We start from the raw sequence: 27,274 nt of genomic DNA, 5'->3' as shown, positions 1-27,274 counted from the left end.
CTGCCTGTGTTCATGGGAAGAAAACTTGCCTCTGTATTTTAGGATTTTTTTTGGTAACTTCCAGGCTTTGTCTCAGCCAAGCTTGTTTACTTCGATAGCAAAGGTTTTGTTCAGTGTATTATTACATCGTGGGCCGTCCTCCTGAAGCCTGTTTTGCTCATGCAGGGAGTTCGCCTGGCGTGACCCTGAGTTGCCTGAGGTCATTCACATGCTGCAGCACCAGTTCCCGTCTGTCCAGGCCAACGCAGCAGCCTACCTGCAGCACCTGTGCTTCGGCGACAACAAAGTGAAGATGGAGGTACAAGAGCAGCACCTGCAGTGACTCTGCCTTTCCTCTTGGCAGTCCTGTGCATATATAGTTAAGAAATTACCAGATGCAATTCTGAGACCTTTTTAAAGGGATTTTCTTGTTATCAAAAACTTTTCCTTCTTAATTTAAATATATCTCAGGAAAAACTGAGATGAGTGAGAATCCTTCAAAAAGTATGTGGAAAAGTGGAATTAGAATATAAACTTGATTTGGAATAGAAAGTCTTAAATCCATATTTTTCATAATATGCATTTTTCATGAACTTTTGAAGATTCCTCCTATTTGTTGAAGTGCTTTCAACCTTTTCAAATTACGCATCTACTTCAATAGCTTATTTAGAAAACATGAACTAAAAAACCAACCTGTATGTTAAAGATACTTCCAAGAGTGGGCGCGTGACCTAGCAACTACTAGACTCATATTCCACATCAAGTGCCTGGGCTTGGTCCCCTGCTCTGGCTCCTGACCCCGGTTTCCTGCTGATGCGTATGCTAGGAGGCAGCAGGGATAGTTCAGGTAATTGGGTTCCATGTGGGAGATCTGGATGGAATTACTGGCTCTTAGCTTCAGCCCAGTCCAAACCTTGCAAATATAGGAATTTGGGGGGTGAACCAACAGGAGAGAGCCTGCTCTCTCTCATGGCTTCTCTCTCTCTCTCTCTCTCTCTCTCTCTCTGATATATGTGCTCTGTTTCATATGCTTTCTCGCTCGCTCTCTCTTTGCCTGTCAAATAGATTTCTTAATGTTAAAAAATAAAATACACAGAAACTATAAGATATTTCCAAAACTCTATTGGATAAAAACAGTAATATTCCATGAGCTAGTGAGCTGATGTATTTTATGAGATGCTAGTCAAAATTGATGCCAACTACAATTAAGTGAAGTTACAGAGGATTTATAACCGTTACTAATGCTGAACATACTTGAATATTTTATTTCAGATTTTAAAGGTTTTTGGTGTTTACAGAAATATAGCAAATTATTAGTTATTGGCTCATGTCTATTACTTACATTCTTTCTTTTAATGTTTTAGGCCTTTTTCCCTGCTGGAATGTCATACAGAACTAAAGCTCTTTTCATCACTTTAATATGCAAAATAGCATACCAGCTATAGACCATATGGAGGATGTAGTAAATAAACCCCAGAAATATTCAAATACTGTACTAATGGATTGACGCATGAAAGAATATTTGGGGGGATTAGCCTAAAAGACCAATTCTGGAAACTCAATAACTTCAGTCAAAACTAACTTCCTGTGATGTTTCTGACCCTACAAGCAGCTTTGTTGCATTTGTGCACTTGCTCATTGCACTCCTGGGTGAACCTCAGTTCCCTGTGTGTGGTCAGAGGGCCAGAGGGCTGTGCTGCCTGCATGTGGAAATTAATCCTCAATCTCCCATCTTTTCTTAAGCCATGAACCCAGGAAAACAGAATCCTCTTAAAGAGTGTCCTTAGAATTTCTAAAATGTGTGTTCCTTAGAACAGAAAGCAACCATTTTTAAATTTTTTTTTAGTTGTTTGTTTGTTTTCTGTATTAGAGATACAGACAGCTCCCATCTGCTAGTTCCCTCCCTGAACACCTACAGCAGCTGGGGCTGGGACTGAGCCAGGGCCAGAGCCAGGAGCTAGAGCTGCAGTCCAGGTTTCCCATGTGAGCATCAGGAATCCAATGCCTTGAGCCATTATCACTGCCTCCCAGGGTCTACATAGCAGGAAGCCAGAGTCCAGAGGCAATGCCACGAATTGCAGCTAGGTACTGCCTTGTGGGACCCAGGCATCTTAACCACTAGGCTTGAACACCTACACCTAAAAAAGTAATCCTTTGAAATGATCTGGAGTTATCCGTGTCCCACCCAGATTGAACGCTCCATCACAGATTGTTGTTTGATCACTACTTAATCACATGCCACTTAGAGCTGATACCTAGTTTTTTCCATTTCAGGTGTGTAGGCTAGGGGGAATCAAGCATCTGGTTGACCTTTTGGACCACAGAGTTTTAGAAGTTCAGAAGAATGCTTGCGGTGCCCTCCGAAACCTTGTTTTTGGCAAGTCCACAGATGAAAATAAAATAGCAATGAAGAATGTTGGTGGGATACCTGCCTTGTTGAGACTGTTGAGAAAATCTATTGATGCCGAAATAAGGGAGCTTGTTACAGGTAGGTAGAGAATGTGATCTTGTCCTTGAGGAAATGCTATAAGCAGTCTAGACTGTCCTCTTATGTGGTGGCATTGAGAAGCATTTGGAGGTTTTCAGTAATAGATGGAGAGAGATATTACTGTGAAGACCGAGTGTAATTTAATCAAACAAGTCAGAAGGCAATTGCAGTGCTTTAGGGTCATCTCTGTTAGGATTAGTCATAGTGCATGTTAATGCACAAGTATTGGCTGGCAGATGTCTTGTTCACGGAGGGCTGAATATGTCATTCTCTATTATGCATTCCATAGGAAATCTACTGGTTTTAAATAGACTGAGTCTCCTTTATTGCAAAATAAAATATACTTAATGGATTTCCAGTGTCCATTTGGTTCAGCCCAGGTCTGAGTACCTGTTCAAATTCCCAGTCTCTTTGTAAGATCCAAGGGATGTAAACATGAATAAAAGCCAGCCCTGCCATCAGATAGCACTCAGACTGGGGAGCAACACATGTGGTTCTGTGACCACCGGGAAATGTGGCCAGTGCCATGACTCAGGAGAGGTAGCATCAGGAGCCTGGAGGCTGCCTGGCTGATAAAAGCCAAGGTTGACCTAAAGGATCAGGAAGTAGCTGGGTGAAGAAGGGAGATGTTTCCAGTCACAAGCAGAGCAGGGCCAGCAGGAGGGAACTTCTGGGTCATAAATTTACTAGAGGAGAAAACAAGGCCAGAGAGATACAGACCCAGTTTAGAGAACTTTTATTAGGAACTCAGTGGTTTTCCACATGCAGCAAGTATCCTGGGGCTTGGCATGGCCAGCTTGGGCTTTTCAGTGCATTCTTCCAGCATGTAGCAGGCGGAGGACAGGTCAGCCTGGTGTCTGGGAGGCCTGTGATGGAGTTAGCAGCCCAGTGATCATAACTGCTGAGCTGGAAGGGATGGAAAGAAGGAATGGAGCGGAGAAGCAGGAGCCATTACACCAACATCGCGTGGTCTGTCTGTGATGGGCAGATACCGGAAGGGAGGGGCTGGGAGGAGTGCGCCTCGCCTCATCCTGTTGGACTGCACACTGCAGTGCTGAAGTGGAGAATACTTGAGGCTGAGGGTAAGGACGGATTCTGTGGCCAGATGAACTCATGGCAGTTGTTCAAAATAGAGAGTTCAGGGAAAGTACTAAGTATTCTTTGGCTGGGGAGTGGTAAAATGAATCACAGTATTCTCACAGAAGGAAACCACATTCAAGGGTTAAACTAACCACATTAGAGGTATGTGCAGCAGCAAAGAGGAATCTTGAGAAACACTTGCAGAATGATAACTGCACTGTGATACTGTTTGTAGGCAAAGGTTTTAAACGTGCAGATTGCAACTGTAAATTATTATTAGATATAGGAACATGCAGTAAAAAATTTATAATTAGCATGATAAAAATAGATAGAGGATAGTAGTTACCTGCATGGGGAGTAGAGCGAGAATTTGGGATTGCAAAATGTAGATCCAGTTCTGTTTCTTTAGAGAAATCTAAAACAACTAATACAAAAATGTTAATATTTGACAAAGCTAGATGGTGGATACCTGGGTGTTTGTTTTATATTTGCCATGCTATTTTTCATGTGTGAGATATTTAATTTAAAACTTTAACAGCATTGCTTCAAAATTAATCCCATTTCCCACTGGCTTCTACCATGACATCAGGAGTTATGAGTTCTGTCAGAGATAATTCAATAACACTTGGGAATATATCAAACCATCATACATCTAATATTAAGGAGATTCCACTTTCTCATATGATACTAGTGTTCAAACTACATCACTGATATTTCACTGTACTCCCAGGAAGGTAAGATATGTATGTGCTGAAGGTAGAATACATTTTCTGTATAATTGTAAACTCTGGAATGGGGTGCTTGCCTTTATGTATTTTGAATACTTATGTCTTAATACTTCTAAATTACACATTTATTTATTAGTATAGATTGGCCCTTCCTAAAGTGCTTTGTGGGCATCTTACCCTCTCATACTAGAAAATAAATTTCACATAGATATGTATATATAAAATGAAAGTTAAAGCAAGATAAATAGAATTAAGAAGAACACTGTTATTATCCATCCTTGAAGTCAACACAGTCTCTGTGATTCTGCCCAAAGATTGACCCTGTCCTGCCTTTTAGGGAGGCATGAAGGCCACTTGTTATTTGTGGTATATTTGATGTTTTCTCGTCCCATCACTTTGAACTTCACTGTGTGATGTCCAGGTGTCTTCTCACGGTGACACACCCACGCAGCCAACTGAGCTGAGGGGTCGTGCAGGTGGTGGATCCCAGAAGACCAGCAGAGATCCAGGGACAGCCTGAGGTTGAAAGCACAGCTTCTGCTCACATTTGCCTCCCTCTGGATTAGCTAGACTCGTGCTGACTTGGTCCTTGCATCCTTCATGGGCAGCTCATTTTCTGTTCTGTCATAATTTCTCACTGAAGAAATCAATCTTTTCTGGATTTTTTTTCCCCGAGATTATTTTTTCCCCCTTGGGAGAAACTAGTACATTCCCTTTCCTGAGCTGAACTCAAGGAAGCTGTAAGATTTAGTGATAACCAAGAAGAGAAAATACAAGAAATTTGGGTGGGTTTCTTTTTTCATTTATAAATCAATCCAGTTTATTTGAAGTAGAGCCAGACTGCACTACTAAGGGCTTTTATGTACTAATTTCCTGGGGCACCCTCGACGTGAGTGCTGATTAGAGGTTTTCCTCCATAGTTCTTCATTCCTGTGGGGACAGAGCATGGTTGTTGAGAACACAGATGTTTTAAGAGAGATGGACCCTGGCCTTAAAGAGAGGATATGAGTGTTTCTAATTCAGAAAGAGCTATTTCTCCAATAGAGGGTATCACTTCCAAGGTAAAGCTACCTACAACCTGATAGGAGTTTTTCTCTTTGGGAACATCTGCCAGCAATAGTAGGCTTTAAGAAGCATGCTTCTGCCTTCTGTAGAGCAGGGGAACGAGGAACTGCTCTGTAACTGTGTACTAACGATTTGTTCTGTTTTGTGGACTGTTTATGGAAAGTTCTTTTCAAAACATTGGCAGGAGAGTGATCAGAATATAAACACTTCACTCAGTTGCCACAGGAAAGGAGCTGGACCAGTTTCCAGGCCTAGAAAGCTAAGAGCCAGCCTGACCTGGGTTTGTATGGAAATACTTTCTAGCCAATATGGAACTACCAAGGCACAGCGACCTAGCATAGTTGCTTTTCTGTGTGTGTGTAGCCCAAGATTTATAAAGACAACAAGATTATTCACTCCCATTTCTCATTCCTAAAATTTAATGGTACCAACCTTAACTGATGTTCAGTAACATTTTAAGAGTGACTGATCCCTGATACATGAGAAAGCATGAAATTCAGAGATCCTTGAGCTCTTCTCTCATTGACCCTTCCACAAGTCAAATACTCGTAAACCAACTTGAAATCGTAGAATCACGAAGTTGGAGGAGACCTCAGAATTCGTTTTGTGTCATCAGCGATTTCATGCACAGGTCTCCCATACAGCGTCCACAGAAGGTAGCTGCCATCACGTGCTTGAACCCACCGTGCAGGGAGCTCATGAGTTTGTGGAGTTAACGCAAAAAGCAGGGTTAGCCAGAAAGCTGCGAGAAGACCTTTACTGCTACTTGGGGCAAGAAAGATAAACTTACACAAGCTCATGTTACTCACAGTGGCCCTACAGAAAGTCCAGCTCAGCCCTAGCCCTAGCCACCGGGATCCCTCCTAACTGGGAAGCGCACCTCATCCTCATTAATTTGTCGGCTTTCCACATGGGCTGCAGGGCCTTCTGTGCGGCTCTCACCCAGCATGCCCATCAGTTTCACATCTATAAAATCCCCTTGGAAAACAGAACAGTGTCCTTCCAAATGTCAGTGTTGAGCCAATGTCATCCCCAGATACCATGGCACTGGCCAACTTCGGCCTAAGAGTTTTTCAGTAACAACTATAGTCAGCTTAGGATCATGAGATGTTAAAGCAAAATGAACTGCCATGTTCAAAATATTGTATAATTTAAAGAAGCTAATATCTTCCTTGGAACTAGGTATTCTACTATTCTTAATATCAAGTAATTCAACCCAGTTATTAGTCCAACATCTTTTTTTTCCTAGTCCCCTTTGTTTCAGTTTGGCAATTTTTACAGTACTTAAGAGAGAAAATTCTATCTATTCTTTTTTCAAAAAGATGCCTTGCCATGGCTTTAAATATAATAACCTCTGGGGGCCTGTAATTTTGGCCACATCTTTATTTTCGGGGAGGGGAGTAATTTTTGCCAAGTGCATTTCCCCAAAACAGTATGGCTGTCATTGTTAATTAAAATGGTTCTCTAATGTGTAACATGATTCTTATGTTTTCTTCATTGTATTGAACACTTTCCAGGTTCACATCGAATAAGTTTTCTTTTACCAGTAATCACTGATATATCTGGGTGCTTAGGGTGATTTTTATTTTTTTTATTTTTATTTATTTATTTATTTATTTTGGACAGGCAGTTAGACAGTGAGAAAGAGACAGACGAGAGAAAGGTCTTCTTTTTTCCATTGGTTCACCCCCCAAATGGCTGCTACGACCAGCGCGCTGTGCCGATCCAAAGCCAGGAGTCAGGTGCTTCCTCCTGGTCTCCCATGGGGTGCAGGGCCCAAGCACTTGGGCCATCCTCCACTGCACTCCCTGGCCACAGCAGAGAGCTAGACTAGAAGAGAAGCAACCGGGACAGAATCCAGTGCTCCAACTGGGACTAGAACCCAGGGTGCCGGTGCCACAGGTGGAGGATTAGCCAAGTGAGCCGCAGTGCCAGCCTGATTTTTTTTTTAATTCCAAAAAATTTGCCACTATTTTATTTAAAACTTGAATATTAGATAAAGTTTGGTGGTTCTCCAGCTGGGTTATGAAATGTCTACTGAGCCACAGAGTATAGAGGGAAAGAGAGAGCATCTTGTCACTAAAAAAGAAATGTTGAACTCATTTGTTCAAGATACTTAATATTTTTAAGCTAGGAAATGTGAGTTTCATGATAATGATAATTCTGAAAGCAACAAAACAACAGAAATTAAAGACATTGCACAGAATCTGGAGGCCTGCTTTCTAATGTACCAGGTGTCCACAAGCTATCACACTTCTGGTACCCTCTATTAACACTGGTGTTCACTACCAAAAAATAGCCTTTGTTATTTGGTAATAATAGATTTTTGTTTGTATGACTGCTGCATTCACATTCCTTCCAATTTAGCAAGTGATTATTCATCCATATGGCTAAATAAAATATTTCCACACTATTCCAAATTTTTGCATGCCAACTATGGATTCCAGACACCATGCAGAAAATGAAATTGGGCTTATTCCCTCCCTAATCATTAGTTCCATATTTCTAATTATCTGGAAATTTAGTTAGAAAATGATGGTTGTGTACTGAAGAAAGGCAGATAGGCAAGGTTAAAGTTTAGCAAACAGCAGGGGATTCTGGCAGGAAGTCATCTTTTCCAAGTGTGAGAGCTTAGTGGACGTGCCTTCAGCCTGTCAGACTCTTACTTGCCGTTACATGGTGAAGCAATCTGCTAAACAGGTCCTGCTGGCCTAATTAATATGCCTTCAAAATAGTCATTTGTTCTCTGGTTCAGATAGGAGTCAGCTTATTACCTTCTGTAGTTTTTGTGGACCGTGTAGAGCTGTTAGGAATGGTGTAGGAGTTTTCAGAAATAAAACGTCTATTCCCAGTTCCCAGCCCAAATCAGGAAGCATCCATGCCAATTGATTCAATGTATAAAATAATAACAATGGGGCCGGCGCCGCGGCTCACTAGGCTAATCCTCCGCCTTGCGGCACCAGCACACCGGGTTCTAGTCCCGGTCGGGGCGCCGGATTCTGTCCCGGTTGCCCCTCTTCCAGGCCAGCTCTATGCTGTGGCCCGGAAGTGCAGTGGAGGATGGCCCAAGTGCTTGGGCCCTGCACCCCATGGGAGACCAGGAGAAGCACCTAGCTCCTGCCTTTGGATCAGCGCGGTACGCCGGCCGTGGCGACCATTGGAGGGTGAACCAACGGCAAAAAGGAAGACCTTTCTCTCTGTCTCTCTCTCTCACTATCCACTCTTCCTTTCAAAAATAAATAAATAAATAACAATGGGGTCCATCTCTTTGTCTCTCATTTACTAAATATTTTAAACTATAAAAATTGACAATGAGAAAGAAAATGACACATTTTGAAAACTTGAATTGGTAGCAAAACAAAAACCAATTTGTTATAAACTGGCCAATTCTCAACTCAGAGAACTTTGAATTGGAAGGGTTCTGAAATCAACCTTCAACTCTGCTTACCATCCTCCTCCTCCACCTTGGATCAGGGGTGGGAACCTGGGATCCCAAGAGGTGGAGCCGCCTGGTCTCCAGGTTGAGTTCCTGGTGTGCTGGTTGGGATTCCCAGGCCGCTGAGCAGTGCTGAGAAGGAGCAGAATCGGAGGATGTAAATGCTAGTTATTTTCCTTGTTCTATCAAATCACCTCCAAAAGGGGTAGGGAGGAACAAACCACAGTATCATCTGCCTTTCACATTTTACCAAGAATTATACAGAAATATCCTAGAACTTCCCCCACCAACTAGTTACATTCAACTGTATTGGAATTGTATTTTGAAATTAAAAGAAAAATCACCCTAAGCACCCACTCATATCAGTGATAACTAGAAAAAGAAAACCTATTAGGTTTTGAGCCTGGAAAGTGTTCAATAGTGATCACGTCTATGTATACAATTGTATTTTGCTTAGAAAATCTGTGAAATGTGATTTTGTTTTGTATTTTAAGTTATCTGAGTATGAAAAAGATTTAGGCTTGGAAGTTGATGAATAGGACCTTCTACTTTGAGTGTGGGCTCCAGTCAGGTGTGGACACCCTGAGGTCAACCATCCATCCATCAACACTGAATTTTGCAGCAAAGGAAAGGCCTCATAATGAGGCAGTTTCTATGTCGACTGCACAGCCTAGAAATGCAAGAAAGGTGGGGAAATGTGGAGAAAACTGCCCAGTAGGCTGCAGACCAGCTCCCCCCAAAGCTGTGTGGCTTCCGAGCCTGATTGCTGTGCTGCAGCCTGTGTGTCCAGGCCTGTTTGTCTCAAACCTTCCGCTGACACCGCACAGCTAGGTTGCAGACTTAGTGCAATTGCTGATGAACAGGTGGTGTGTTCCTGGATCAGAGGTTCTCTGTGGCAGATAAGACTGCAGGGACTGTTCCTTGGGTCACTCTCAAGGGTAGTCCAGATGACCTAATCCTGTGTTAGACCCTGGACTATCCTGCATAACAGCCAGGTGGTAGGACCACTGCCCTCACTGCCACTCCTGCCTCAGTGTTTCTGTGATTTCCTTTACTAACTCTGCTGTAACAGAAAGAGCCATCCTTTATGTCCCACTATGGGCAGTTCTCCGTTGGCACTTCTGAACTATAGACTTACTTATTTTCAGTAGAAATGGCTTCCCAGGGAATGTAGGAGCGTACAACAACATTATGTCATTAATCTGCTCCGCGTAGTCCTGAAGTGCTGAAATTGCCTGGAATAAAGAAGAATGTGTTAAAATGCAAATGTGGCTCCATCAGTCGGCCTCTAGGACTGATAGATCCTGCTGAGGTGCTGTGATCCACATTTGTGCCTACCCAATCACAGAAACACAGACCACCTCCTGTCCTTGAAAAACATTCAGATCTGTGGCTCTCATCAACCACTGGGGAGAGTTCAGCAGCCTGAGTGATCCCCTTCACATGCCATGTGCTGGCTTGGGCCGCACGGGTGCAGCTGCTGTGCTAGCCCAGGTCTGCAGCTCCACACTGCTCCCTCTAGGGATTTCCTACTCTTCAGGCCACCTGAGCATCCCCTTGCCACTGCAGCAGGGCCTCAGGGAGCTCGCCAATGCCTGACAGGAGTGTGCATGTGCTGGGTGCAGGCAGTCCCCGGGAGCCTGGCAGGGCCAGCAGGTAGGCCCTCTCCCTAGGAGGCCAGCTGTAGGCCCTGCCTGTAGGCTGGGAGCAGCACTGTAGCCAGCTGCCCTGGGGGTCACTACACTTGTCCTAGACCCCTCTGCTGAGGTGGTAGTACCTTAGGAGCCTTGCGAAGTATTCTGTCCCACCATGGCATGTTTCCCCCAGAATTTACCTAGAGAACAGCATGTCCCACTTATAAGCATTGCTCCCCCATTATTTCAGTTCCTTCCTAGTCCCATTGGTGACTCTCGGGGACCCTGTCCTGGAGGGGAGATTGAGCAGTTACCCAGGAGCCACACGTGGCAGACATTCTTGTGGCACAGCTCTGTTGCCGTTACTCCCTTGATGTCCACGTTGCTGTGAAAAGCCCCATTTCACTCTCGCATGCAGACTGATGGTTCATCTTCAGTGCAACCTCGGATTGCATCAGGCTCCAAATTTCCTTCGTAGACTCTCTCCCTCGCTTGGGGCCTTCCCAGCCCTCCTAAACGGTGATCCTGAACATAGGTTCTCCCTCTCCTGGCCCATCAGCCTCCTCTCTGCCCACCATCCAAATCTGCATGGCCGCCGTCCGGGCCATCTCTAGCTTCCAGCCTCCCCGCTCCTGCTCACTCACTCCCCAGGGCTTCAGTCTGCCAGCAGGGCAACCTGCTTCACCCTGGCCTCTGCCCTTTACCCCGAAGCCCATGAGTGGTAGCTCCCATCCTACCAAATAGGAATGTCCGTGCTTTGCAAACCGTCCAGGCAGAGGCAGCATATTGTTGTGCCCCTATGTGCTTTGCGGCCAGATCAGTCTGTCGCTCTGCCATGGTGGGACGGAATACTTCGCCTCAGGCCACTTACTCGCCTCGGTCAAACAGCAGCTTCCCCAGTGATGAACCGCAGCCGCTGCTTGGTGTTTGTGAGGACACATGTGAAGTGCCTGGCATACAGGACATTCAGGTGTCCTGTAGTTTGTCACAGCTGCCTTATGTTGTAACACTTTGTGGTCAGGCATCCCAAGAGAAGGCAACATACCTGCACGTCTTCCCGAGTGTCTGCATAAGGTGAACGAGTGTCCACCAGCACTGCCTGTGGAAGCATCATGTAATTTTACATATCCTAGTGGCCATGTTAAGAAAGAATAACAGATATTTTAGTAATTTATTTTATTTGATGCAGTAGTTCAAAAGTATGTCATTTCTCCTAATGAATATAAAAGCTATTGAAGTGTTTTTCATTCATTTGTATGTCAAACTTTCAGTGTGCATTTTGGCCGGCACCACAGCTCACTAGGCTAATCCTCCACCTGCGGCACCAGCACCCCGGGTTCTAGTCCCAGTTGGGGCGCCAGATTCTGTCCCGGTTGCTCCTCTTCCAGTCCAGCTCTCTGCTGGCTGCGGCCAGGGAGTGCAGTGGAGGATGGCCCAAGTCCTTGGGCCCTGCGCCCGCATGGGAGACCAGGAGAAGCACCTGGCTCCTGGCTTCAGATCAGCGCGGTGCGCCAGCCGCAGCAGCCATTGGAGGGTGAACCAATGGCAAAAGGAAGACTTGGGCTGGCGCCACGACTCACTAGGCTAATCCTCCGCCTTGTGGTGCCGATACACTGGGTTCTAGTCCCAGTCGGGGCGCTGGATTCTGTCCCGGTTGCTCCTCTTCCAGGCCAGCTCTCTGCTGTGGCCAGGGAGTGCAGTGGAGGATGGCCCAAGTGCTTGGGCCCTGCACCCCATGGGAGACAAGGAGAAGCACCTGGCTCCTGCCATTAGATCAGCGCGGTGCGCCAGCCGCAGCGGCCATTGGAGGGTGAACCAACCGTAAAAGGAAGACCTTTCTCTCTGTCTCTCTCTCACTGTCCACTCTGCCTGTCAAAAAGAAGGAAGACTTTCTCTCTCTGTCTCTCTCTCTCACTGTCCACTCTGCCTGTCCAAAAAAAAAACAAACAAAAAAAAAGACCTTTTATATATATCTCAATCTGCATAGGCCATATTTCAAGTGCTCAATAACCACATGTATCTAGTGGCTTCTATATTGAACAGTGTAGATCTGTACAAGCTGAGCATCACTTATCTGAAATCCTTGGGATCAGAAGTACTTCAGATTTCAAGACTTTTTGGATGTTTCAATATCTACATGGACTTTAAAGTTGAGCATACCTAATTTGAAAATTTGAATTACAAAATGCTCTAAAATCTGAAAGTTTCTGAGAGTTGGCACCCAAAATGTTTTGGATTTCGTTTCAGAAACTTAGATTAGGGATGATCAGCCTATGCCATGCATTGGTAGAGGTAGCATAAATCTAGAAGGTATGAGGTGCATATCTTAAAGCCTGGTGGCAGGGGATGTGACGGTATTGTAGTAGGGTGTAATCATCATGGCATAGGGTGTGGTCATCATAGCACTTTGACGTTCTTCCAACAAAAAGACAGATTTATTAAAACCCCACTCGTGGTGAGGGGAGGACGTTAGCGGCAGCCACGGAGAAGAAATGGAGATGTCTGTTTTGCAAGTTCCAGAGTGTTTCAGCCCGACTATTGAGGGAAAAACCATGGAGTCATGTGCTGGGAACAGACAGGAGCCCTCAGCTCAGAGGCCCGCCTTCCTACTCTGTAATCAACACAATGTGGCTCTGGAAGGTGCACATATACTCTGATCCTCATAAGCAATCTACAGCCCTAATGTAATGATACTCATAATATTAGACCTTATTTTTTATCCCCATTTTTCAGTGCTTGCAAGGTACGTATGCATGACAGCCAGCATGTTGCAACAAACCTGTAGATGCAGAGTGGCCAGCAATGGTATGGCACCTGTACCAGCTTGTGTACAGAGAGCCAGGGCCTAGTCATGAGAGCTGAATGTCAGGTCACCAGCTCTGTGCCGGGATGGTGGGACAAGACCTTGTCTGTATCTCCTTTAATATTCTTCATGCCCCCAAGACTGGGGTAGTTTTTCTTACATCAGTGGCATCTTGTGAAAGAGCATGACTGAAACAAGAAAATCAAGAACAGACTGTGAGGGTGAGACTAACTCATGACAGGAAATGCTGAGCCATGTCTAATGATATTTGAAGCCCAATGGAACTTGGCTATTTTTTTTTCTTTTTGGCAACATCTACAAACACTTTTTCATAATTAGGAAACAGGGCATGAATTGAATATTACACAAAAATGAATGATTTAAGATTGTCTTTCATAATAAGAAAAAAACAAGCTTGTAGGCTGTTGTGTATTTATGCTACCAAAGGAATCACATTTTCCCCATGTGGCTTGGTTGGATTTTAATGTCCTCTTGAGAAATACATTTTTCAAATAGTTGCTATTATTTTAATTAATCAATAAAATCAGCTTATAATATGACTATAAAGTTATCAGCTGGCCATTAGAATAACTATAAAGCTGGTTTTAAACATGAGCTCTTTCAAAATTCTGCAGCATAGAAATTATGTGCAACAGTGTTTTAATTACTTTATTCATTCTTTGTGGGAAAATGAACTTTCATCTCTTATGGCAGTATTTCATTGTGATTATTGGTTACTCATAATTATGTGTACTTTTTCCTGTGCTTGAGAATAAAAGCAGTGTTTTCTACAATAGTATGTATGAAATTCCCTAATATTTTCTAAATTAGTTTGTATATGTGTATTCTTTGTCATCCCAACAAATAGCTAATTGCTTTAAATTAAATAAAATCTCAAGCTTCCCAAATCAAATTATAGTTTATTTTTAACTTTTTCTTTAGGAGCCAGTTGATAATAGAGTGTGCCACTAAATATTTTTCAAGCAAATTTTGCATCAGGGTGACAGAGCTAGAGGTTTGTCATGCTGCAGGAGAATGCTAATCCTGCAGCTCTCTGTTTGCTCATCAATCTTGCTACATCTGGGAGCTGGTATATTTTCTATTCATTAGGTATGGCCCCAGCAAGACATTTCCTGACCCATTAAATGAAGCCCTACACATACTGAGTAGAGAGAAGATTGTTTTATTACTACTTTAGTGAGGCAGAGTGCACACAGGTATTATTAGCTGCTCTTAAGAATGGTGCTTTTTACTTTGAGTAGAAAATCCAAATTAATCTTTCCGTATCAAAGGCTTTTATGTTTAATTGAACTATTTCCATTCAGTCTTTGTTGATCAGAACCAGTTCTTTGGGCTTCACATAACCTTATTTTTGGAGTACACAGTGAAGGAAAACAAGTGTCTTGAGACTTGCTTTGATGTTCAGGATGGGCAGCTAAATCTGCCCCAAATGCTGTAGCTCTTTGTGTTCCTTGTGAAGTGCAGGATTAGGGGGATCATATAACGCCCAGTGCAGGATGAGAAGCTGCCTTTGTGCAGGTCTCTCAGATGCCACATACTTAGCAAAAATAGAATCTTTCCCTTTATTTCTGGTCAAGAAGGACTTTGAACATTTTTTTATTGAAGTTGCAGAAATGAAACCCTGAGTTGCTGTGGTAGACTGGTTTTATGATCAATAAGTCACCTTCTTTGACCAGATAGCTTCGTCAGCTTGTCTGCTGAATGCCAGCCCTGCCCCTTTCTGTTTGACAGTTTGAGGGATGGGGACACCAGCTTGTGGGTGTGACACTGACTGGAGTCTGGGAAATGGAGCAGCAACAGGACTCTCCTGTCCCTGGTAACTGAGATGATTTCCCCGCCTGTTTGCTTAGGTCTCACCATGAAAGGCAAAACCATGCTGACAGATTCTGTTGAAGTCCAAAAGATCGTTCTGTTGTTCTCCCCAGTTATCAGCCTTCAAGTCACTCGTGAATACTCATTTTCAGGGAAAGGCAGGAATGGGGGAGGTAATACTTATGAGCTAAGTCTGATGAGTAGAGGAAAATAGGGGAGCAATCCAAAAGCAAATACAAGATACAAGATGGATCCATCAACAAAGACTTTTTGAGCACTTACTAAGTGTCCTGCCTTAGTAAAGATGTATAACAACACATCTTTAAAATTGGATGATGGTGGGGTATTTGTTCCTCATTACCTATTGAAATTTCTTTCAAATTAGAAATAGAAACATCATCCTTTGAGAAATCGACATGTACAATGTCAAAGGTACAGTTAGATGAGGAAGTTAATTCATTTGTTGCGGCTGGACTCTTTAAGGTGTTAGCCGGGAAGCACACAGTGCTGGCACAGAGCAAAGCCACAGTACATGGAGATTTTACTCTTCTTATATTGATTTCTGAACATTTGTATTGTGTCCAATCCCAAGTAAATAGAACGGCCTGTAGTGAACTGCAGAATGACATGCAGCCCCACTGGGCATTTTAAATGCCTGTGAAGAAGGATAAAGTCTTGGAAGCAGCATGGAAAATCTGGAGCGTCCTCACGCCTGGAAAATATCCTCTCACCAAAGCTAGCCAGGAGCAGAGGCAGAAACAACAGAAAGCAACTCTTCATTGCCAGTGCCCAGGAATCTCCAGGCATCAGTGTGCTTAAGAACCACTCCTCTTCTTAGTCATGTTTTTACCTGCGTATGGCACAGGTTGTTCAATCTTCTTTAGAGATACGATTGGTTCTCTGCATCTACAGATACAACCAACCATGGGTCAAAAATACTCCGAAAAAAAAAAAAAAATTAAAAAAAAAAAAAGGCAGGTGCTTTGGCACAGCAGGTTGAATCGCTGTTTGAAATACCCACATCCCATACTGGAGGACTTCCATGTGAGTCCTGCCTCTGCTTCTGATTCCAGCTCTCTGCTAATGCACACTCTGGGAGGCAGCAAGAAACAGTTCAAGCACTTGGGCCCCTGACATCCATGGGGGAGACCTGGATGAAGCTGCAGGCTGCTGCCTTCATCCTGGCCCAGCCAGAACTATTGTGAGTATTTGAGGGTAAAGCAGTGGAAGGAAAATAGCACCCTCGTTCAGTCTTGCTCCACCTTTGAAATAAATAACAAACATATTTTAAACTGGCTGTAATAAATATAATACAAATATTAAAACAATACAGTACATCTGTTTACTTGGCATTTCCATCATATTAAATATTTCATATAATCTATAGATGATTTATTTAAGCATAAAGGAGGATGTGTAAGTGCAGGTTATATGCAAATATTACTCTGTGAATATAAGGGATGTATGCATCTGTGGATTTTACTATCCACAGGGGTCCTTGAATCAGTCTCCTGTGGAAGCTCAGGGATGACTGTGTGTCTAATTTTACACTTAGACCCTCTCATGTGCTGTCTCTACTTTTCAGAAACCTTGCCTTGCAGTTAACTTTAATGGAATGCATTTATTCCGTGAAGTAGAAAGGAGCTTATTGGAAAATGCAGTTCTCTCCCATGTGTTGAATTTCGTGGAGAAATATAAACGCCTTTGACAGAAAGGGAATTTGTGCCAATGGCACTGGGAAGCACATATTATAGAATTGCCAGCTGGGGACTCTCTCCTCATCTGTGGCTTCTGGGCAGTGTGGTGCCACTGTGGCTCATTGGTGCCTTGGTTGGCCTTGTTAGCAGGAAATTTTCGACCCGTGCTTGTGGCAGCGGTAACACCTCACCTGCTGCGCCTTGTCCTGCTCCTTCCTCTGTCTTCTCTTCCTTCTCCTGCTGTTTGCTCAGGACAGATTGCAGAAGAATTGTCTCTCATCTTTAACTCCCATGTTCATGGTCATCAGCCCTCCAGTACTTTTCCCTAAGACAGAGCTTGTCAAATGTCTTTCAGATGTGAGACCCTTTCTTGGAACAGAAACACAACAAAGCCTGATACTGAGCATAGATTGACATGGGGCTGCGCTGGGTCATTGAGATGGGGACCTAGAGGCGTGTCTCCAGTTCTCGCCCACTGCTCACAGCACAGGTTCCAGAATCCAGAAAGCAAGTTGAAAACATTGTGTAGTGAAACATAGCCAAGTTTTTAAGAATCCATGGGGAAATAGCTCTTGCTCAGAATTTAAGTTCTTTTCTTAAGTGCCCATGGTGTATGCTGCCTTCTTACCAGGATCCTGTGTGTGTGTGTCCCAAGATAGTTGTATAAGTAAGATTTGTCGTGGTGAAAGAATGAGTTTACGAGGTAAAGTAGGGTCTTTGTCTTGATTCTGACTGTCCAAAACCCTCCCATATTGTGGCCACCCCTCGTTAGGGGAGAACCAGTCTGGGCCTAAGGATGTGAGCCATCCCTGATTCTGGGGTCCTCAGAGGCTGTCCTTTGGGGACAGTAGGAAAGGGAAAGCACAGAAGCCCCCTGAAGGGCAAGGAAACCAAACTGGTGAGGTCCAGAAACCAAAGTCAAGTGAAAGAGAGCGTGGACACAGGTGGAGAACAGAACGCAGAGCCAGGGCAGCACGCAAGGTCCCTCTGCAGCAGGGGCACAGGCAAGCGCAGTCCTCTCAGTTCATGGCCAGAGGATTGTTTTACTGCCCAGTTCTAACCCTGTGCTTCCACCTCTCCTTCCTCCAGGAAGGAAGCAGCTCCCGTGAGTGCTCTCACGCTCCCCTGCCTGACAGTGCACAGCCAGAGTGGGTGGAGCATGCAGTGTCTGGGCTGGCTTCTCAGGTCAGGACACTGGAGGGAGTGGTTCTCAGCTCCTCTCTGGCCCAGCACTCTGTCAGTCACGTTCACGTACCTGACACCCTGGCCAGATTTTGCCAACTCCCTCCCCTCTATGGGGCCACAGTGTTTGTGTGCGGGTTGCTACTTCTGAAAACACTGCACAGACCCCTGAGCAACTTGCCAAGGATCCATCAGCAGCGTAGGGCTCAGAAGGGCTTCAGGGCAGAGAAAACCAGGGGCACCCTCTCTCCACCCTGCCTCATGCTCAGGAAACTCTACTGATGTGAAAAGGTATCATCCTAGGCCAGCGCTGCGGCTCACTAGGCTAATCCTCTGCCTGTGGCGCCAGCACCCCGGGTTCTAGTCCCAATCAGGGCGCTGGATTCTGTTTGGTCGCTCCTCTTCCTGTCCAGCTCTCTGCTGTGGCCCGGGAGTGCAGTGGAGGATGGCCCAAGTCCTTGGGCCCTGCACCCACATGGAAGACCAGGAGAAGCACCTGGCTCCTGGCTTCAGATCAGCGCGCTGGCCGTAGCGGCCACTGGGGGGTGAACCAATGGAAAAAGGAAGACCTTTCTCTCTCTCTATCACTGTCAAAAAAAAAAAAAAAAAAAAAAAAGTATCATCCTGAATCTGCTCAATTCTTAGCCAATGTGTGCCATAGCAATAATGTCCCCTGCCTCATAGTTGATACAGAAGATCTTCTGTTTGCTTATCAATTTGAAGAATGCCAATAAGCTACATTTAAGGTCTGTTGTCCTGGAAGTCTTGAGATGAATTACAATATGGGTGGCTTTTAATTTCTTACTAGTTTTCACCTGTATCCAAAAAGAAATGACACTAACTTTAAAGCAGATGATAACAAAGCTCTTAAAGTAAAAACATGAATGCTTAAATCTTACCTACATAAGAATGATGAAGCAAACGTAACAACTCTCCCGCCAGTAAAGTGACTGCGAGCACTATATTTAAGTTAGAACTTCCTGGTAACAAAAGAAAGAATGGAAACATGATGAAGAGAAACATACATGTTTCTTAAGAGAAAAACATTTTTCCAAGGATGGAGTTCTGGTTGTGTCACATGGCCATTGGATGTAAGGGACAATGCAATGAACAGCAGTTTTACAAAAATCACAGATGCACTATGTTGATAACCCTTGCTTGGACTGCACCCCTGTCCCACACAGAGTAGCTGTAATTTGCTTTGCAAAAGCTATAGTCATCTCAGCAGATAGAGAGCCTCTAAAAGTTGGAGTGCACAGGAAGACTTGGGTAATTTTATTGCCAGAAGCTCATGTGTGTTCACCTGGCGCTTAGTGACATTCTGTCCATCTGCAGGCTGGTTGCAGCATAGACCACAGATTAGGTTTGGAACAGCCTGAGTTCTTATCAATTACGGCTAATATGCTTATTTCATTCCTGAAGCTACAGGATCGCCTACTGCTGATTTGACTTTTGAATCTCATTTTCAGGAGTTCTTTGGAATTTATCCTCGTGTGATGCCGTGAAGATGACAATCATCCGAGACGCCCTCTCAACCTTAACAAACACTGTGATCGTTCCACATTCTGGATGGAATAATTCTTCCTTTGATGATGATCATAAAATTAAATTTCAGACTTCACTCGTTCTGCGTAACACGACAGGTTGCCTGAGGTAAATTCTTGATTTCTTCTTCCCACTAATTCTGTGATTAAATATGTGTCATGGGTAAATTGATTTCAGGAAGACTTTATTTTGTTAACATAGCTTATGTTTCCCAGTTTTCTCTCACCATGGAGGCCACAGGCCTGTGTCACTCTGAGACATGAACACAGCCCAGCGGCCTCTGGGACACCACCTCACATGGGTTACTCAGAAAGGCCCTTTCCAGTCTGAGATTTCTGCCACAATTCAGGGTCCTGCTTGAACAGCACTGCCCTGGTTATCGCATTCGGATTGCTAATGTGTTTGGAGCCTGGTTTTTGTTTACCTTCATAATGTAATAGTTAGAATGTCTGTGCTTTTAGAAGGGTGTAAGGAGTGGCTTCAACAGAAGTTTATTTTTAGTGACATAAATATGCAAAAACTAGAGCAAACACTATTTTTTTAATAGACTTTATTTATTTATTTAAAGGCAGCGTTACAGAGAGGCAAAGAGAGAGAGAGATCTTCCATCCGCTGTTTTACTCCCCAGGTGGCTGTAACCGCTATAGCTGCTCTGATCCTAAGCCAGGAGCTTCTTCTGGGTCTCCCACGTGGGTACAGGGGCCCGAGGACTTGGGCAATCTTCCACTGCTTTCCCAGGCCATTAGCAGAGAGCTGGATTGGAAGTGGAGCAGCCGGGACTCAAACCAGCGCCCTTATGGGATGCCAGCACTGCAGGCGGTGGCTTTACCCAATATGCCACAGCAACGGCCCCAAGCAAACACAATTTTTTCAGTCGTTACATGCAGCATTTAAAAGTATAAATCCTCCTGAACGAGTACGCAGAATGGCTCACGGTTTGCCCTTCGCACGCATCAGCCCCACTTGCTCCGTTTCCCAGCCTCACTGTGTTGGATGGCAGGCTGCGTGGCCAGAGCCTCAGCGTCCTCGTGGTCAGAGCGGGGGCAGCAGAAGCAGCGGGGTCGTGAGGAGTCGTGGTGCCTGTGGAAAGTGCTTCGTGTGGTGTCACCGAGTGAGCACTCACGGAGCGCCGTTGAACATTTAAGCCAAGAGAGCTAACAGAGCTTGAGAGCGAGAGGCAGGGAGAGCCGTGAGGCCTGATCATCCCAAGTTGTAGCCTGTCATCCATGGGGAGGGATGGCCCTGCTCAGCCAGCCCACTAGACTGCTGGAGGGGCCCAGGGCAGGACACACCCCAGGCCCCTGCAGTGCGGAGGCCTGTGAGTGCCTTCCATAGGAGAGACACACTAGGTCCCTGCCCTGATAGAACCCCACATCACTGGGGAAGACAGCAGTTGCTGTGAAAATAAAGAAGGGCGTGGTTCCCTTGGTAGCCAGGTGGTCCCTCCAAGAGCTAAAACTTCAGGCTATATCTGAACTGAAGGCCATTTCTTTGTGGGTTGGAGGTCAGGAGCACAGCTGCTGTAGACCAAGACAACGGTGGCTGTAGAAGCTCTGGGGCAGGGACAGTCCTGCAGCTGTAGCTTAGTGGGCAAAAGACAGTGCGGAAGCAACTTATGCGGAGTTTTACAGATTGCAGGAAAGGAATTTGCATTTTATTGCAAGTACCCTGGGCAAGCCATCAGAGGGTGTTCAGAAGGGGAGTGATGGGACTGTCTCTGACTGGGATGTGGAAGAGGGAGTAAGGGCAGAAGTAGGGACTGGAAAACAAGGTTGTTGCCGTGATCCAGGCAGACGAGGGGCGCAGCTGAGACTAGGGAGGCAGATGGAGTTGTTTTTAGGAGGAAAAGCTGACAAGACTTGCTGATGAAGTGGAGACAATGGGCAAGGAACGAGGAGGACATACGGATAATGCCTGGATGTTGGGTTGAATGGACTTGAAGCTTCAGACAGAAGTCAGGGTGAGATCGCTGTTTGGTGGTCAGGGGTCATGGGTTGTGTTAAAGTCAGGAGTAGGTGGACTGAATAAGTGGACCAAAGCAGAGCCCCCAGGCACTCCTGGAGGAACCCACAGACAGACAGGGCTGGCTGGAAGAGGCAGGGACCGCACAGGAGTGCACAGTCCCAGAAGCCCAGACACAGAGAGGAAACACACATGTGAAGAGGGACTTCAGGTGACAGTATCTTCCCAAAGTCCCTCCAGCAGCTCAGTTTATGAAGACAAGTTGATATCAAGAATTTCAATATGAGGGCCAGCAATGTGGAACAGCAGATTAAAGCCCCAGCCTGCAGCAGCAGCATCTCATTTAGGCACCTGTTCGAGTCTTGGCTGCTCCACTCCCGATCCAGCTCCCTGCTAATGTGCCTGGGAAAGCAGTGGAGGATGGCCCGAGTGCCTGGGCTCCTGCCACCCAGGTGGGAGACCCTAAAGAAGCTCCTGGCTTTAGATCAGCTCAGTGCCAGCTGTTACAGCCATTTGGGGAGTGAACCAGTGGATGGAAGACCTCTCTCTCCCTGTCAATACCTCTCTCTGTAACTGTCTTTTGAAAATTAAAAAATTTTAAAAAATTAAAATATAAACTGATCTTCTGTATATAAAGAGAATCGAAAATGAATCCTCATGTGAATGGAAGGGGAGAGGGACTGGGAAAGGGGAGGGTTGTGGGTGGGAGGGACGTTATGGGGGGGGGGAGCCATTGTAATCCATAAGCTGTACTTTGAAAATTTATATTCATTAAATAAAAGTTAAAAAAAAAATTTCAATATGGATGAGACCCAAAACAATTTAATTGAAAAGATAAGAAAAATTTTCATGTAAGTAAAAGTCCATATTTAACTTTCAATTTTTATGGAAGAAACTGTATGTTTCTTCTTTCTGTTCAAAAAACATTTAATGATCACCTGCTGTATATAAACCATGATAAAGAATATCTGAGGGATGGATGCCGTGGCACAATAGATTAAGCTACTGCTTGGGATGCCTGCCTCCCCTATCAGAGCACCTGGAATAAAGTCAGCCTCACTTCCAGTCCATCTTCCCGCTAATGCACGCATTGGGAGGCAGCAGATGAGGGTTCAAGTGCTTGGGCTCCTGCTACCTGTGGGGGAGGCAAATGGAATTTCTGGCTCCTGGCTTTGGTTTGGCCCAACCCAGCCCTGGCTATTGTGGACATTTGGAGAATGAACAAGTACATGGAAGATATTCTCTCTCTCTCTCTCTCTCTCTCTCTCTCTCTTTCTCAAGTAAGTAAAAATAAACTTGTTTAGAAGCGTGTCTGAACACTGTACTTGGCTTACACATACAGTGTGTCGGGTGTGGCAGGCACTTTTCTCCTTTCTGTGTAGCAGTTCTGCCGCATAACCACACCCACCATGAGGTAGCTCCTACTGTGTTCCCTTTTTCACATGCAGAAGGTAAGGAGGATAAACTCTGATAATTCCACTGGGGGCTAGAAAGCGACACAACATGAGAAAGATACACTTAAAATTCAAATGCCAAGGCTCCCTTCTATCTGTGTGAGTTAAAGGGGAGCTGGCCATTGTGAGCTGTGGAGGTGTTAAAATGCAAGCCCCAGAATGCCCCCGCAAACCAAATCCGCAGCCGAGATCACTGTGGGAAGGCCCTGTGGCTACTGAGTACTTAGTCCATCTAGCAGCTGCCCCTGTCTCTACCTGTTCAGGAACCTGAGCTCCGCAGGGGAGGAGGCACGGAAGCAAATGCGGTCCTGCGAGGGGCTGGTGGACTCGCTGCTCTACGTGATCCACACGTGCGTGAACACTTCCGATTACGACAGCAAGGTCAGTGCCCACCCAGCCGTGGAAGGGTGCCGTGGCAGCTGGCCAGAGCCACCTGAGGCACTGTCTGGCGTGGAGGGTTGGGGACTTGGGGACTTGAGAAAATAGCCTTCCAGCATGAGAAGAGCTTTGCTTCACTGGGTGTGCTTAGGGACCCAGCGCCAGGCCCTGGCTTCCTCTGTGGTTCTCCTAGGCTCATTCTCAAGGTGACGGCCCTGCTGTCCCCTCCTCTTGTTGTGTCCCCTGCTCCTGGAGGCACATCCATCTGTGTTTGCACTTCTGCTGAATAGAATCCCCAGTGAGGCACCCTAATCACCTCCCGTTCTGCCATCCTTGCCCCAGGGCTGTGTACACAGCCCAACCCCGGCACCCACTCTTGTGGTCCCTCTCCATGTGCCCCTGCTGTTGCAGCCCTGCCTGTGAGCCTGTTCCCTCCCTGCCCACTGTTTTCCTCCTCCCCGCCTGAGCAGCACGGTCTGCTGACATCTGTCGGCTGTGACAGCCTTCCAGGATCTGCCCCAGAGCCTTCAGGGGGGAAGAGGCAGGGAGGATGTGGAAGTGTCAGGAGACCCAGCACAGGCTAGGTACCCGGTGTCAGGGTGGGCTGCATAAGAAGAGGCCATCAGTAAAGACAAGAATAATGAGGGGTGGTCTCAGGGAGGGTCTGGGGTGCAGTTCAGGGTGACAGCCAAACTTTTATTTGTGCTTTACCGAACCTGTGCATCTGCAGATGAAACCAAGTGAGAAAGGGAAGCTTGCTAGGTGGGCAGACGCTGAACTTGGCTTTGGCTGTATCCAGGCTGAGCTGCAATGACAGTTGGCCTCCCAGTTAGGGGTGTGATACAAGCTGTAAGGAACAAAAGGCCATGTGCACAAGGCAAAATATCAGCTGAGTAAGAAATCACTGAACCTTCCTCAGAGTGAGGGGAGAGTTGGGAGGCTGAGGAGGAAATAGAAATGGGTCAAGGTGGAGGCTGCTGGCCCCTGCTGTCATGCTGAGGCTTTGCAGTGGTGAGGAGTGAGTGCATTCTGGGACAGCATAATAATACCACATCGCTGGTCAATTGGGTATCCCACAGAAACTCCAGAGTCTTAATTCTTTCCTTGGATTATTTTAGTTCCCTGTAAATAAAAGGTCACCCTTTCCTATTCTCCATCTGTTGCCTATCAGCAGCGTTCAGTACAGAAGCACTTTGCCATAGCGCACTGTGATGTTTAACTGCCCGCCGTGTTGGGTTTCAGACAGTGGAGAACTGCGTGTGCACGCTGCGGAACCTGTCCTACCGGCTGGAGCTGGAGGTCCCGCAGGCCCGGCTGCTGGGGCTGAACGAACTGGACGACCTGCTCGGAAAAGAGTCTCCCAGCAAAGACTCGGAGCCGAGCTGCTGGGGCAAGAAGAAGAAAAAGAAGAAGAGGACCCCACAAGAGGACCAAGTTAGCATCAAGTTTTATTTTTCTGGGAGTGAGAAATCACATAGTTGGCAAGGAAACAGTTTTCTGCAGGCCAGCAAAATGAATGTTTTCACGTGTTGGTCATTCTGTTCCCATGTCATGTGTGCCATTTGTCTTTCAGTGGGATGGAGTCGGTCCTATCCCTGGGCTGTCGAAGTCCCCCAAAGGGGTTGAGATGCTGTGGCATCCGTCGGTGGTAAAACCATATCTGACTCTTCTAGCAGAAAGTTCCAACCCCGCCACCTTGGAAGGCTCCGCAGGATCACTCCAGAACCTGTCTGCCGGCAACTGGAAGGTAGGATGTCGTCTGCTTGTCCGTGCTGCTCTCTCTCTTTGCAGCCAGGCCAGCCATGATTATGAAAGGGACACGGCTGTTTAGAGTTTGTCTGCGTGAATGAACAAGGAAACAAAAGGAGGCAAGCAGATGCTCTTGGAACCCAAGGATGTTAGCACCATGGTCCCGCCCTGTTCGAAGCAAACACTAGTGAGGAAAAGTACCAGGTAGAACCCACAGGGTGGGTACTCTGTGAGAGATGACGTCCAGCCCACCCAGTACGGAGGGGGAAAGTCAGGGCAAGGAGGGCACAGGGGCTGAGGAAGATTTCCTCTAGAGGTGGTGCCACCCAAACTGGATCTATAAGGCCGGGTAAGATTAAGCCAGCAGAGTGTTAGGTTGGGCTTTCAAGGCAGTGATGTGTAGGAAAGGAATGATGAGAGAAAGGCCTGCAGTGAAGAGAGGGCAGTTGAGTGGAGTCCACAGGCTGGTCCCCAGGGTGTAGAATGTGAGATGGGGACTGGATCAGCTTCAAGCTGGACAGCAAGGACAGACCTGAATGCCAAGTTTCAGGAGCTGTGACCTGACTTACAAACAGAGGAGCCACTGAAAGGGCCTGGGCACACCAGTGACAGACCATCGACATGGACGCTGTTGGATCACTTGTATGGCAGCTTAAAAGGTGGAGTCCAGGATGGGGAGGACAGGGGCTGCGAGTCCCTGTGGGAGCCAGCAGAGCATGTAGGCAAGAGGTGATGAGGTCAGCAGCACTGTGGATGCTTGCAGAGCCAGCATCTATCCGAAATGTCCTCGTCGCCTGTAGATGTGTGACTTTCTAAGTGCTGAAGTTGGTTTCCCATTGTTACCACTATAAGCAAGTTCTCAGAACTTCTTAAATGTCATTTGCCAGCTCCCTAGTCTATATCTGAAGCATTTTTAACCTCTAGAAGTATGCTGAGAAGAGTGTCTTGATAGAGCTATTGCAATGCTTGTTTCTGGCTCCTTTCCCTCAAATGAGAGTCTTGGCCACTGCATTATCCATGAGAGTTAAAAGTGTTGATAGGCCTGGCTATGGTTTGTTGCATGCAGATGTCTGCTAAATTGAATATATGCAGATAACTGTGGCCTAGTGCTAAGCCAATGTGCTTGTAACTGAAGTGTTTCAGTGCTGACTCTGGTGCCAGATGACGTGGCTCTGAGAACTGGCCCCTCTACTGACTAGCTAGAGGCCTCGGATCTCTGTGTCCTCGGTTTCCTCACCTGTAAGATAGAGTTTGTAAGAGTTCCTCCCATTAAATGAGGTAGTGAGTGTGGAGAATTCAGAATATTGGTGTTGTAGAACCCTGTCCACCAGAGAGGACTATTTGTTGATTATTTTAAACCCTAATGAAAATAGATGAGATTTCAGTTGTTGAGAATTGTTTTTCTATGGTCATACAGTTGAGTGGAAGCTATATAGAAAGATCATTTAAAACATAAATTGTGGCCGGCACTGCGGCTCAATAGGCTAATCCTCTGCCTGCGGTGCCGGCACACCGGGTTCTAGTCCCGGTCAGGGCGCCAGATTCTGTCCTGGTTGCCCCTCTTCCAGGCCAGCTCTCTGCTGTGGCCAGGGAGTGCAGTGGAGGATGGCCCAAGTCCTTGGGCCCTGCACCCGCATGGGAGACCAGGAGAAGCACCTGGCTCCTGGCTTCAGATCAGCACGATGCACCGGCCGCAGCACGCTGGCCATGGTGGCCATTGGAGGGTGAACCAATGGCAAAAGGAAGACCTTTCTCTCTCTCTCTCTCTCTCTCACTGTCCACTCTGCCTGTCAAAAAAAAAAAAAAAAAAAAAAAAAACATAAATTGTGGGATTTTCACCAAGTTCATGGAAAATGCAAATTATAGAAAAAATGGTGTGGATGTCAGAAATTTTGCACTAAAATAAGCTTATCTTTTAATTGCATTGTCCACAGACTTTCTGAAGTGTCCTTATCTATTTAAATGATTTCAAGAGTATCTAAAATAATGAGTTAAAATATTGGACTCTCATTAAGATAACAAGATAATCACAGCCACAGACATGATCACATGAGAGCTGTCCAGGGAGCAGTGATGCCTCTAGTGCTGGGAGCTGGGCTGAGCTGGTCAGAGCTGGTCCCTCTGTTGTCCCTCTCTCAATGAGACACAAGGAGCAGGTTCCAGAGAGAGAGAAGCTGATGAATCTGCCTCAGTGCTTTACCCTGCCACTAGCCATGGACTCACTCCCCACTGTAGAGTGCATTTGATTTAAAAAACAGAAG

The 27,274-nt window shown here is 45.8% G+C and overlaps 1 protein-coding gene across 33 annotated transcripts in view; it reads left to right on the top strand.

The window, feature by feature from the left end:
• Nucleotides 1-27,274, top strand: part of PKP4 (plakophilin 4) — a 255,756-nt gene that overhangs the window by 211,460 nt on the left and 17,022 nt on the right. For all 33 annotated transcript variants that reach the window (XM_070070834.1, XM_017342867.3, XM_051849505.2 and 30 more), the window contains 6 exons: nucleotides 166-298; nucleotides 2,254-2,467; nucleotides 19,395-19,578; nucleotides 23,150-23,267; nucleotides 24,507-24,698; nucleotides 24,838-25,011. In XM_070070834.1, coding sequence (XP_069926935.1) covers nucleotides 166-298; nucleotides 2,254-2,467; nucleotides 19,395-19,578; nucleotides 23,150-23,267; nucleotides 24,507-24,698; nucleotides 24,838-25,011 — 1,015 coding nt within the window. The remainder of the gene's footprint in view (nucleotides 1-165; nucleotides 299-2,253; nucleotides 2,468-19,394; nucleotides 19,579-23,149; nucleotides 23,268-24,506; nucleotides 24,699-24,837; nucleotides 25,012-27,274) is intronic.

This window comes from Oryctolagus cuniculus, chromosome 3 (assembly GCF_964237555.1).
Source record: "Oryctolagus cuniculus chromosome 3, mOryCun1.1, whole genome shotgun sequence".
Lineage (NCBI taxonomy): Eukaryota > Metazoa > Chordata > Mammalia > Lagomorpha > Leporidae > Oryctolagus > Oryctolagus cuniculus.
Note: the sequence above shows the minus strand (reverse complement) of the source record. Positions and strands in the feature narration are given on the sequence as shown.